Source organism: Ictalurus furcatus, chromosome 16, assembly GCF_023375685.1.
Source record: "Ictalurus furcatus strain D&B chromosome 16, Billie_1.0, whole genome shotgun sequence".
Lineage (NCBI taxonomy): Eukaryota > Metazoa > Chordata > Actinopteri > Siluriformes > Ictaluridae > Ictalurus > Ictalurus furcatus.
The window spans coordinates 28,552,552-28,565,051 of record NC_071270.1 but is presented as its reverse complement, the minus strand read 5'-3'; the positions used below and the strand labels follow the sequence as shown (position 1 = coordinate 28,565,051).

General features: G+C 45.3%; 3 protein-coding genes across 3 annotated transcripts in view; 1 reads left to right on the top strand and 2 right to left on the bottom strand.

The window, feature by feature from the left end:
• The window catches only part of dbh (dopamine beta-hydroxylase (dopamine beta-monooxygenase)), an 11,938-nt gene extending 7,708 nt beyond the window's left edge, over positions 1-4,230 (top strand). The window contains exons 6-11 of the mRNA XM_053645951.1: positions 1,268-1,434; positions 1,887-2,030; positions 2,254-2,292; positions 2,599-2,658; positions 3,599-3,726; positions 3,872-4,230. Of these exons, the coding sequence (XP_053501926.1) occupies positions 1,268-1,434; positions 1,887-2,030; positions 2,254-2,292; positions 2,599-2,658; positions 3,599-3,726; positions 3,872-4,070 (737 nt within the window). The 3' untranslated portion in view covers positions 4,071-4,230. The remainder of the gene's footprint in view (positions 1-1,267; positions 1,435-1,886; positions 2,031-2,253; positions 2,293-2,598; positions 2,659-3,598; positions 3,727-3,871) is intronic.
• Positions 1-12,500, bottom strand: part of ptgdsa (prostaglandin D2 synthase a) — a 90,982-nt gene that overhangs the window by 75,660 nt on the left and 2,822 nt on the right. The window lies entirely within an intron of this gene.
• Positions 4,757-12,500, bottom strand: part of sardh (sarcosine dehydrogenase) — a 29,949-nt gene continuing 22,205 nt past the window's right edge. Inside the window, exons 17-21 of the mRNA XM_053645938.1 lie at positions 11,925-12,018; positions 9,239-9,401; positions 8,056-8,224; positions 6,328-6,463; positions 4,757-5,660 (exon numbers count right to left, since the gene is read on the bottom strand). Of these exons, the coding sequence (XP_053501913.1) occupies positions 5,526-5,660; positions 6,328-6,463; positions 8,056-8,224; positions 9,239-9,401; positions 11,925-12,018 (697 nt within the window). The 3' untranslated portion in view covers positions 4,757-5,525. The remainder of the gene's footprint in view (positions 5,661-6,327; positions 6,464-8,055; positions 8,225-9,238; positions 9,402-11,924; positions 12,019-12,500) is intronic.

Here is a 12,500-nt window from a genome sequence, read left to right as displayed (position 1 = left end):
GGTCCACGCTGGTGGACTCTCCTCTTCAGTTCACCCCACAGGTTTTCTATGGGGTTCAGGTCAGGGGACTGGGATGGTCAGGGCAGGATCTTGATTTTGTGGTCAGTAAACCATTTCTGTGTTGATTTTGATGATGTTTTGGATCATCGTCCTGCTGGAAGATCCAACCACGGCCCATTTGAAGCTTTCTGGCAGAGGCAGTCAGGTTTTCATTTAATCTCTGTTGATATTTGATCGAGTCCATGATGCCATGTATCCTAACACAATGTCCAGGTCCTCTGGCAGAAAAACAGCCCCAAAACATTAAAGATCCACCTCCATATTTAACCGTGGGCATGAGGGACTTTTCCATACGGCTACCTCTCTGTGTGCTCCAAAACCACCTCTGGTGTTTATTACCAAAAAGCTCTATTCTTGTTTCATCTGACCATAGAACCCGATCCCATTTGAAGTTCCAGTAGTGTCGGCACACTGAAGACGCTCGAGTTTGTTTTTGGATGAGAGTAGAGGCTTTTTTCCTGAACCCCTTCCAAACAGCTTGTGGTGATGTAGGTGATTCAGATTGTAGTTTTGGAGACTTTCTGACCCCAAGACACAACTAACTTCTGCAGTTCTCCAGCTGTGATCCTTGGAGATGTTTTGTCCACTCGAACCGTCCTCTTCACAGCGTGTTGAGACGATATAGACACACGTCCAATTCCAGGTGGATTCATAACATTTCCAGTGGACTGGAACTTCTTAATTATTGCCCTGATGGTGGAAATGGGCGTTTTCAATGCTTGTGCTATTTTCTTATAGACACGCCCCATTGTGTGAAGCTCAACAACCTTTTGCCGCACATCACAGCTGTATTCCTCGCTCTTACCCATCGTTATGAATGACTAAGGGAATTTGGCCTGTGTTACACCTCATATTTATACCCCTGTGAAACAGGAAGTCATGGTCGAACAATTTCCTGTTCCGAGTCACCCAGGTGCACTAAAAACAATTAAAATATAAGTGGGAATATACTTCATTCATCGGGGTGCTGCTGTTGAATAAATCAGCGAGAACATGAGGATGTAAATCGGATCTCGGTTACTCAGACACCTGTGAGTGATGAGAGTTAGTGTACCAGCGGTTATCTAGATGTGTAGCTAAGCATCATTGTTATATACAGTATAGAAACTACAATGTTTATTAAATGAACTGAATCACTACAGCGGTTCTGTTGCAGTATCGGGGTCTGTGTGTCAGCTATACTCACAGAATTGTGTTTGTGTTCCAGGGCGTCGTGACTCCTCGGGTATCCGTCTGTGGTTCACTCCGTCTCTGAGGCGCTTCGACGCCGGGATCATGGAGCTCGGTTTGGTCTACACGCCCGTCATGGCCATCCCTCCTCACCAGCACACGTTCCATCTCACGGGCTACTGCACTGCCGAGTGCACACGCACGGTACGCACTCCAGAACCATCTAGAACCTCGAACGTCGTTTGTGCTTCATCTTACGTGTGCGCATGTGTTCAGCTAACTAATTCGAGAGATTAGCTTTTGTTGCTGAAAGTTTGATTCATTATACTGAGTCGATTCGTTTGAATCGATCATTTTCAACGAATCAAATGTCAAAAAGTTCAATCATAGTTGTAGATCAGGTGTTCTCGAACCTTGCTGTAAAACATGTCACATCAAATCAAGACTTTACAAATATATATGATTATAGTGAAACGCATTAAATCAAAGAAAGTGTGTGTGTGTGTGTGTGTGTGCACATGTAGAACCTGTAAATTGCTCGAGAGAACCGAACACCAGTGTGCTGAAGTGCTGTGTATTCCTGGATAACGTGTGTGTGTGTGTGTGTGTGTGTGTGTGTGTGTGTGTGTGTGTTCACTCCCACTCGTCCCCTACAGGCGCTGCCTCCTGGAGGGATCCATATTTTTGCGTCTCAGCTGCACACACACCTGGCGGGCCGAGGCGTCCGCACCGTGCTGGTGAGAGGAGGCAGAGAGGTGGAGGTGGTGCAGGAGGACAAACACTTCAGCACACACTATCAGGTAGAACACGCTTAAACACACACACACACACACTCTCAAATATAAATATATCCCTGATGGTTGCTCACGGCACGGCACGACCCCACACGTCCTACAGAACGTTGAATATGATCAAGTTTCTTCAAATTTGAGAAAGAAGGTGCTAGATTATATTTATTCAGCACTAACACTTCTCTCTCTCTCTCTCTCTCTCTCTCTCTCTCTCTCTCTCTCTCTCTCTCAGATCATCCGCATCCTCAGGAAGATGGTGACTGTTCTGCCAGTAAGTTCTCCACGCCAGCACAGCTAAAACAGGACTTGTATTTATCCGGGAAAGAAAAAAACCAAAAACAAAACGGCGATAACGCAGACATCACAGGAAAAGCCTGGAGGCAACAAGCCACTAACAAAAGAACAGATCTGCTGCATTTAGACTGTCAATATCAGCTCCCACACACACAGCGAGAGCCGCCAGTTTCACTCTGACCTGCCAAACACCGAGCCGCTTTTACATTTCCAACTACAAATAGCAGCTGATCACAAGATTGTGCTCTCTCTCTCTCTCTCTCTCTCTCTCTCTCTCTCTCAGGGTGATGTGCTTCTGACAAAATGCACTTACAACACAGAAGACCGAGTCAAAGCTACAGTGGTGAGCATGAATACGATACACACTACGCAGTTACGACACATCGTTCTTTTAAGTCACTTTTCATGTTGTAGTATAGCAGCTATTAACCCTATAAGGCGCCTTTAAAGTGCACCTATTAGGCTTTTTCAAACATTACCTCTCATGTAGACTTTCAAAAAGTCTGCAACGTTTCTTTGTCTGCAAAGAGTTATCGACTCCCTAAAAGAAGGAATCGATTCTGAACGGCCGAATCGAGTCGTTAAGTGATTCCAGACTTTACTTCCTGTACTAACCTAGGTAGGTCCGTAATAAAAAGCCCCGCCTCTGGTCTTCATCACCTGCTCACTGACAGACGGAGCTGAAACTCGTTACGGCAGTGGGCGTTTCCTTTTTGAAACACGCTGACAACGGTAGACCAATCAGAGCAGAGTATGCTCTCTGAAAGGAGGAGTTTAGAACGGATCATTTAAGGAGTCGTTTGTGACACTGGGTGGGGGGGTGGGGGAAATGTAATGCTGCAGTTTAAATGATGAGCACGTTAAAGTGTTTTTTTGACCTTTTTGCACGTAAATCTTTCGTATGAGCGCTTTAAGACAAAATCTGACACGTTTAAAAACCATGAAAGGTGCGCTTTAACTTAGAAAACAAAGGAACTTTAATTATAATGAATCCCATTTAGGCATTTTTAAGACTTTTTGAGAAACGTTCCCCGAGTCGTCGACGTAAACAGGAAGTCGGTGAAAGGATTAGAAGATGATTCATCAGACAGTTTTATTAATTCTGTAGCCTTAACATCATCTCAGAGCCTTGACGTCACCCGACATCATCTCCTCTTCCGATGGAGGCTGAAGTTGTTCGAAGGCAGAAATGGCCCTGAAATAGAGTTAAATGGTGCTGTGTATATGTGTGTGTGTGTGTGTGTGTGTGTGTGTGTGTGTGTTTTTTCCTGCTGTGTGTGCAGGGTGGATTTGGGATCATGGAGGAGATGTGTGTGAATTATGTGCACTATTACCCACGTACACAGCTGGAGCTCTGTAAGAGTCACGTAGACCCTGATTACCTGCAGAGATACTTCAGCATCATCAACAGGTGCTTGCGTGTGTGTGTGTGTGTGTGTGTGTGTGTGAGAGAGTGTGTGTGGTTTAACATCTGAACATTCCCAGTGAACGAGCTGTTACTATAGAAACCATAACGCATTATTTATGAGCCTGTGATTTGTTGTTATTTTTGTCAGGTTCCATGGCGGGGACAGCTGCAGCTGCTCTCAGACGACAGTAGAGGACCAGTTCTCCGCCGTGACCTGGGACTCCTTCAGTGCCGAGGTGCTCGACTCGCTGTACACCACCTCACCCATCTCCATGCACTGTAACCAGTCCATCGCCGAGCTCTTCCCCGTGAGTACAACCGCTCGTGCTAGCAGAGGCAACCGCTAGCACCACGAGAACGTTCAGAAACACAGTTTGATCTCTTAGTGAAACGCGTGTTCGCGTCGTTCTCGTCTCCAGGGCGACTGGGAGAAACGGAAGATTCCCCAGGTGTTAATGGAGCTCCAGCCAGCCGCGCGACCTTGTGACCCGAGCCGAGCGCCGGCTCAGAGTAACGGCCCTACCGAGGTCCGACCCCGACGCAGCGGATAACGCCGAGTCTTCCCGTTCCAGCGCCGAGGCTCCCAGGTCTCCACCGGCGTGGTGCACTTACAGTATATAAATAAATAAAAACATGTTACTGAATTCACGTCCACGGTTGCCGCATATTTATAGTTTAATTACGGTCGATCGTGAAGTCTGTAACAGCTGACTAGCGCTTTGCTAACTTCCTCCAGGGTTTATAAGCTTTACGCATATAAATACTTTCATTTGGTCATCATTTCCTCTTTAGTGGAACCGTACACTCCGACGCCATGAGAGCAACGTGCGAGTACAGGTTTAATCTAAACTATTGTTTGTGCTTATTTTTGTGCAGTGAGTAATGCAGGCTTGCTTCAGCCAATCAGGAACGAGGATTTTTTTGTGGCGTCTCTGCCTGGGGGTAAACGCTCGCAGTATTGAGCTAGTAATGAATACAAAAACAGAAAAACTCTTGTGCCGTGAAAAGAAAACTAGCATTGCTAACATTTCAGTACATGACCTTTTCATTTTATTGCTCATAAACTCATCGGAAAGACTTCTCTGTCAGACTGGAACAATTTTATAGGACGACTTTGGTGCTGTCGAATGTGCTTAAATTCCAAATACACAGGATGTAAACCGTCACATGGTCTCCTTTTTTTTCTTTTCTTACACACACACACACACACACGCATTTATATATAAAATAACGTGGACACAATTTTTGCGCTGGAGCTACAAAGCTAATGTTGCTAACAACTAACGGACGCATATATCCACCAGTGTGAAGGATGAAGCTAAACTGGAGGCTGCGCGCGTCGTTTACTTGTCAGCTAATTTAGCCTTGTAGCTAACGAGTATACAACTCTCCACTTATATCTGCGCTGAGAAAGAAAGAAAAGAAAAGAACACACTGTTAGACGGTACACACTTCGTATTTTCGTATTCGTATTTTTTTGGCTTTTAAATATTTTTACTAAGACACGTTTACGTTTTCGATTGAATTTTACAGACAGTTCTATTACTAGTTAATACATTTGCTTTCTTGTGGACATTTTAAGACTAATAAGATGACCTGTAAAGTCTGACGGGGCGAAAGGATTTCCGTATCAGACGTGCCCGGCTCAGACCCGACGTGAACGCAGACCCGAGCGTGTGTTTGGTTCTGCTGGAAAAGTCTCGAGTGTGTGTAACAGCAACAGGAGCGTTCTCGTCGTCCCTGAACCTCCGGTTTATCTTCAGGTCTGCGGCGAGGACGAGAACGGGACCGCATCAGGACGTTCAGTCTGAACCGTAGATCCCCTTCACTCTCTTGTTGTCCGGGTCAAACGGGGACTTCAGGTGGGCTTTGGCCTTGTAGACCACGCCCATTCTCTCCAGAGTGAACTCACCACTGCGGATGAAATCTGGGCTCACCTGTGTTGGGGGGGGGTGACGGGAAGGGACACACGACACGAATAATTTGAATAGTTTTCGAGTCATGTTAAAATTGTCTCTTGTGGGCGTGGCCTGTCTATCTTTCGTTCCGATGAGAAAGTAGCGCGTGATATGATTTATACACGTACAAAAATACAGGTTTTTGATTTATGCGCTCGACTTGTTCCGGGTCTGAGGTTTATTTTCCTTCGTGACGTTTCGTTCTGACGGGATGAGACGAAACCGTGCGTGTAGGTTTGTTATTTATATCTACGACGGTGTAAAATGGTCCTCTTGAAGGAAACACTGCTCAGTGGCGCCCCCTGCAGTGGGAACTGTTTATCCAATCATTTCATCTTGGCGTCAAACTCGATCACGGATCTGTTCCCTTCATCGCTTTCAGTCGTCATTCACTTTCTCTCTCTCTCCATCGTGTTTTTTTTAAATTATTTTTTAACTAATTCTGTCTAAATACGGTCATGTCTAATGCCTCTAACATTTGTGACCTTTGACCCCAGGGTCAGGTGCAGGCATAACTGATCTTCTGGGAGATGGAGGGACGACTGGCACTTTCCTCTTTCCCTTCATTATCTATACTCTATCAAACTTTCACATTTCCTTCATCGCAGTACACAGATGTGTGTGTGTGTGTGTGTTTGTAACTCACCACCCCTCCGTCTGGATTGCGGATGTATCCGTAGCCGATGGTTTTGTCGATGGCGTAGCCGAACTCAGCGCGCCGCAAGTGTCCAACCGGAACGCCGTTACGGAAAATGGCCTCCAATCCGAACATGGGAACTTTCCTGTGTGGAGAGAGAGAGAACAGCAAACACTTTACAGTCATCTCACACACACACACACACACACACACTCCGGGAATCCGTACGCTCGTACGGGAACATCGCCGTGTACACCCGACTGCAAGAAATGCAAATCATTTGACAGACGTGTACGTGTTTTGATCTAACCAATCCCCTGGAAACTCCGCCCCTTTCCGCCTCTCCACATTAGTGACCTCGTCCAATCTCGATTTTCTCGCTTGATATACCGTCATGACGAATAGAGCTTTTTTTTTTTTTTGGAGTTTATTAACATGAACTAAAACTAATCAGTGTGTTTCGCACTAAACACTGGATCCTGTACCCAGTGTAATCTGATGACATTTCTGATTAATTAGTAATCTGATTATCGTGTCCAAGCAGTACTTTACTTCCACGTTACTTTCGAAGCCTCTCAGACCTACAAAAATACACGACAAAGTCAAACTCGTGGTTCTCTCGGTAATTTTAGCGCGTCCATGTACGACGTGATCAGAAAAAGTCGGATTTATCAGAACACCTGCCCTGGGGTGTGTCGCCGTGTGCGGGACTTCCGGAGCGATAGGATATTAAACGTTTCTCACTAGGCTAGTCTGGCGTCGCTAGCCGAGCGGAGACGAGCGGAGACGCGGCTAAGCCATCACTGTATGGGTTTAGCTGCTACAGAGTCATGTAGAGTTCATTATCTTTCCTTCTGCTGTGCTCACGTCATCTTCACGTAAACTGGATCTCATGTAGACGTTCACGCGCCTTGTTCTCCGGCTCAGCCTCGGAGGATGTTTCCGTTTCAGTTTCAGCTCCTTTACTGCTTTAAATAATAGTAGTAAATAATCGCGGTATATCCATTTCTCCTCACGCTGACGGAGCTAGCGTTCGGCGGTGGAGTTTCTGGCATGGAGAAAGAGGAATTGACGTCCGCTCGACGGGGAACCTGAAACGTAGCTGAGTTCAGGAAGCGAGCGTGCGGTGTTCCTCGTCTGGACTAGCTGAGGAGTGTTGTTCTTATCAGTCTATTAACAGAATGACTGATGCTTTGTCTGTGCGTTCGTTGTAAATGACGTCGCTAAATGTCAAGAAGACGTCTAAACTGTGAGAAGAAAAGTCAGAGTTCTGAGACGTAAACTCGTAAATGCGAGAAATAAAGTCAAAACTGCGCACTATGAACCCGCCATTGGGAGAAAAACGGCGGAATGACCTTTTTTTTTTTTTTAAGTTGTTTTTTTCTCTGTGGTGGAAGCAGGCTTTCATAATGTTCTGCACTGTAATGTTAAAAAACAAACACACAAGAACCTTGATAATTCTTTGTGTTTACAGTTTTTCACTCCTGACTCCTACAACACTTCACCTTGCACATCTTTTGTGTAGTTCGGCGCCGCTACGTGTTCAGCTAGTCGACGCTGTGCTACTTTTAGCTGCACTTTATTTCATCAGAACCCAAACGTCTAGACCCAGGGTTACAAAACCGCTCTACAGTGTCGTGTTCAGCTTCCAGTGTTTGTGGTGTGTATGACTGCGATGACGTGTGTGTGTGTGTGTGTGTGTGTGTGTGTGTGTGTGTGTGTGTGTGTGTGACTCACTCGTCAACGGTGAAGCAGACGATTCTCCTGCGCAGGCCTTCAGCCTTCTGCTTCTCCAGAGCTTGACGTCCCAGGAAGGGGATAGACGACTTCATCTTACAGGTGAATGCAAGCCCCGCCTCTAGGGGCGTGTCATCGGGGCGCAGGTCAGCGTGCCAATGTCTGTAACCTGAGAAACAGGAAGTGGGCGGAGTTCAATCCAGAAACCCGTGAAGACTCCAAATCGGCGCCTAACCCAAATGTGATACAGGCAACCCTTACAGGATCTACGCAGAACCCAACAATCAAAGCAGAACCGTGATTTGGAAGACGAGAACCCTTACAGAAACGCTGAAGAACTTCTTTTCCTAAGTGTATATGTACTGTAAGCGTACAAAACAAACTCACTATTTCCTTCTTAATACTTAAAACCTTCAAAACATGGTTCCACATACTGTAGTACCCTTTACAAGGCTAAGAACCTTTAATTACGCGATAAACGCTTAAAGAACCCTTGACGAGCGCATTATTAACTGAATAATCTCCAAACTATTGCTCATAATGTCTAGAACCTGTCGGGTCTTCAACATGTAGCGCTTGGTACGCTCTTAATGGTTTATCGGATAGTTAAGTTCTTAGCTTGCTAAAAGGGTTCTGCGTAGAACTTCTAAGGGTTCCCCCAACAATACAAAAACAAAGCAATCAAAAATCCATTAAAGTGTTAATATTTCTGAGAGTTTACTGCCGATGAATTCGGTTCCACTTCTTGCAGGGTAACAAGAGAAAACCGAACAGTTGTGTGGGCGGAGCTAGAACCAGTACAGGTCACTGATTGGTCAGGATTGTCCTGAGGATGTCTCGGACTCTTAACGGCTTCTCTGCCAAAAAATCCAGATTTTTGAATCTTCTTTTGAATTTTCGAAGCGTTTTATCTCGCTCTTTTTACGCATGATTCTGTCAGCTTTCACCGATAATTACTGGAAGTATTGGCACCCTTTCGGTTCTGTTTGGGTCGCTCAACGCAATTTCAAACAAACTCTCTGTGCCTCATGTTCTTTTTTTTTTTTTTTTTCTGTCCTCCCTCAACGTCAGCGAAAATCAGTCTGTGGATTTTGAGTAGTGTTTTATTGACGGTGTTCGTCACTAGGCTCCGCCCACAGCCTCTAGAGAAACGTGTGTAGTAGAACCGTAAACAGAACCTCACCTTTCTCGATGCTGAGCGAGTCGATGGCTCTGTAGGCTGCGTTCTGGGCGCCGTATTTGGCGCCGGCGGACATGACGGCCTGATAAACCGGCAGGCAGGAGTCTTTAGGGATGTGCAGCTCCCAGCCGAGCTCTCCGACGAAGGACAGACGCATGGCTCGTACCTGCGCGCGCACACACGCACACACGCACGCACACACACACACACACACACACACACACACACGCACAGTCATTTATTTCTCCAGTGTACTCAGAAATGCTGAATATTGTCGCATCAGCGAGTAAAAAAACTTGACCAGAAAGCATCATTAAAACAATGCACTTGCTCGTTCAGCACTTGCTATAAATAAACGGCGGCTCACGGATAACGCAAATTAGCGACTCTACGACATGTTTAGTTTTACACTGGAGCTGTGAGATTAATTACACTGACAAGTCATGGGCATCTGCGTCGAACCACCATCAGATCCTCAGTGACCGCACTTTGAGCTGTAAATATGATGTTATTAAATAACATGATCACCGAGCTTAATGATGGCATTTTAAGCATGTGGATCGGACTTGGATCGGACTCGTTTGTCCAGAACGTCCAACAGAAGCTGGATCGGATTGAGATCTGGGGAATCTGGAGGTTGAGTCAGCACCTTGAACTGTTTGTCATGTTCCTCAAAGCGTTCCTGAACAGTGTGTGCAGTGTGTCAGGGAGCGTTATCCTGCTGAACGAGGACACTGATATTAGGAACACTGTTACCATGAAGAGGTGTACTCGGTCTGGAACAGTGTTTAGGTAGGTGCTGCGTGTCAAAGTAACATCCACGTGAATACCAGGATCCAAGGTTTCCCAGCAGAACGTTACCCGGAACATCACACCTCCTCCACCAGCTCGCCTTCTTCCCATAGTGCATCCTGGTGCCGTCTCCTCCCCACCCGCTCACACACCCGGCCTCCAGGAACACCCCACAACACCTGCGTTTTGGAGAAGCTCTGACCCAGGCGTCTAGACATCACAATCTGGTCCTCGTCAAAGTCACTCGGATCCTTACACTCGCCCATTTTTCCTGCTTCCAACACGTCAACTTCCAGAACTGACTGATGAATAAATCCCACCCCCTGACAGCTGCCACGGTAACGCCATAATCACCGTTATTCACAAATTATCAAATATTTTGTGTGAAACAGACTTCCTTGAGATTTCAGCTGTATTAGCAAAAGTAAAGAAACAAAACTTACGAGTTTATGTTGATTCTGCAGGAACTAATTGTAAAAAAGTGGCTGTGTGGCGGAGACAGAGAGAGTTAATTGGAATAAATTGTGTGTGTGTGCGTACGTGTGTGTGTGTGTGTGTGTGTGTGTGTGTGCGCGCTGACACAGCACACCATTACTCCTGTTCACTCTCGGCTCTTTTCAGAGGAACAAAGTGTGCACTCGTGTGTTTTCTGAATCAATCGCTCCTCTGCAATCTTCAGCACTTTTACTAGTTTGCGGTGAAGCTTCGTGTCCGAGTCACGCTAAACGTCCAACAACAATTCTTTCTTTTCTTCTATGTTTTACGAAATATTGTTTTCCATGTTGAATAAAAAAATGATCGTTATATATTTTTAAGCAATTGTATTTCGTTTCAAAATGGAGGCGGGGGGGGGGGGATAAATAAATTATATGCAAATGAGATGATGTTCAAAGCCATTTTTTTGCTTTTAAAAACAATAAATATTTGCGATTCTCCTTGGCTAGTTTTATAAAATATAAAGTCATATATAATTTTTATTTGGTTTCGCAGATGTTTTTGGTGGTTTGATTATTGCATATTTTCCTCTGCTTCTTCTTCTTCTTCTTCTTCTTCTTATTATTATTATTATTATGGCAGCCCATAGACACAATCTATTCATATGCAGTTTATGTAATTTGGCACAGTGATGGAGGACAGTCTCAGCTGCATTAATGGCGATTGTGGTGCATGACACTCAAGCAGAGAGTTGGACAAACATAATAATAATAATAATAATAATAATAATAATAATAGTAACTCCAACGCACTTCCATAGAATTCTGATTCTTTGGATTATGCCAAGTTCAACCAATACCATGATGTAAATTTCAACCATATTGCATTTCCCCCCTCTTCAACTCCTACAAACTTGGACACTCATCACCAAATTTGGGTTACAGCGTCCTGAAAACCGTTGGACGGTTCATCCGAGCCACCAGTCGGGAAACGAGGACATTTCTGGGCTTGAAACTTGGCGCAGTCGTTAAGCAACACGTTAAGCTCATTTGCAACTTGGCAAGGCTACTGAAAACAGGAAGTGAGGCAATATCTCAGCAACGGTTTGACATACTGACTTCAAATTGAGTATATCGCCTTGGTAACAAGCACTGATGACCCCAATGGCTTCTGTTCTTCCTTTGTCGCTAAGGGGTGTAGACAAAAAGTGCTTGGCCCCTTCGTCGCTGCTTGCAGCTATATTTACATTTGTGTTCTGATCATATGGAACGTCAACGTAACCGAGGTACAAAGAATCACTTTATAACTGCATCGTGGGGCTCGGAATCGAAATCTAAGTCCTGAGAAAGATTTATAGGCTTAATGTGACTGTGTGTGATGTTTGTTGACACGACACACACACACACACACACACACACACACACACACACACACACACACACACACACAAAGAGAAACTGACCTGGTGTCCAGCAGCTGTCACTATTTTGTGTGTGGAGAAAGGAAAGGCTTCGTTACTCAGATCCGCATCTACAACCTCCTGCAGCAAATCCCGACTGGATACACACACACACATACACACACACACGCAGGAGCTGTTAATCACACTCAAACCCTGACTGACATGATGAACACCTCTGCATGTAATTAGAAGCTATTAATAATTAGAAGTTGTATAATTAGCGGTTTCGGTTTTTGTGGTTTGATTGACCACCTGACTTTCACTTCCATCCCTCCTGTCCATTCTCTCTCTCTCCCCGTCTTCTACTTACTCTACCTTTCTCTGTGTGAAGTCGAGGGTGATTAACGAGGAGTAGGTTCGGAGTGAAATACTGCGAGGACCGATACAGAGAAGGTAAAGTGGTACAGTTACTTGAAGGCTCGTGTGTGAACAGAAGTCGATAAATCCCAGTGAAAGAGGCGTGGCCTCTGAGGTACTCCGTATTGGTGAAGGGGGCGTGGCCTCTGCCGAATTAACCCAGACTGCACCTGAAATCTGTTCATGCTATTCCACTTACAACCATGCTACTACGCTTCG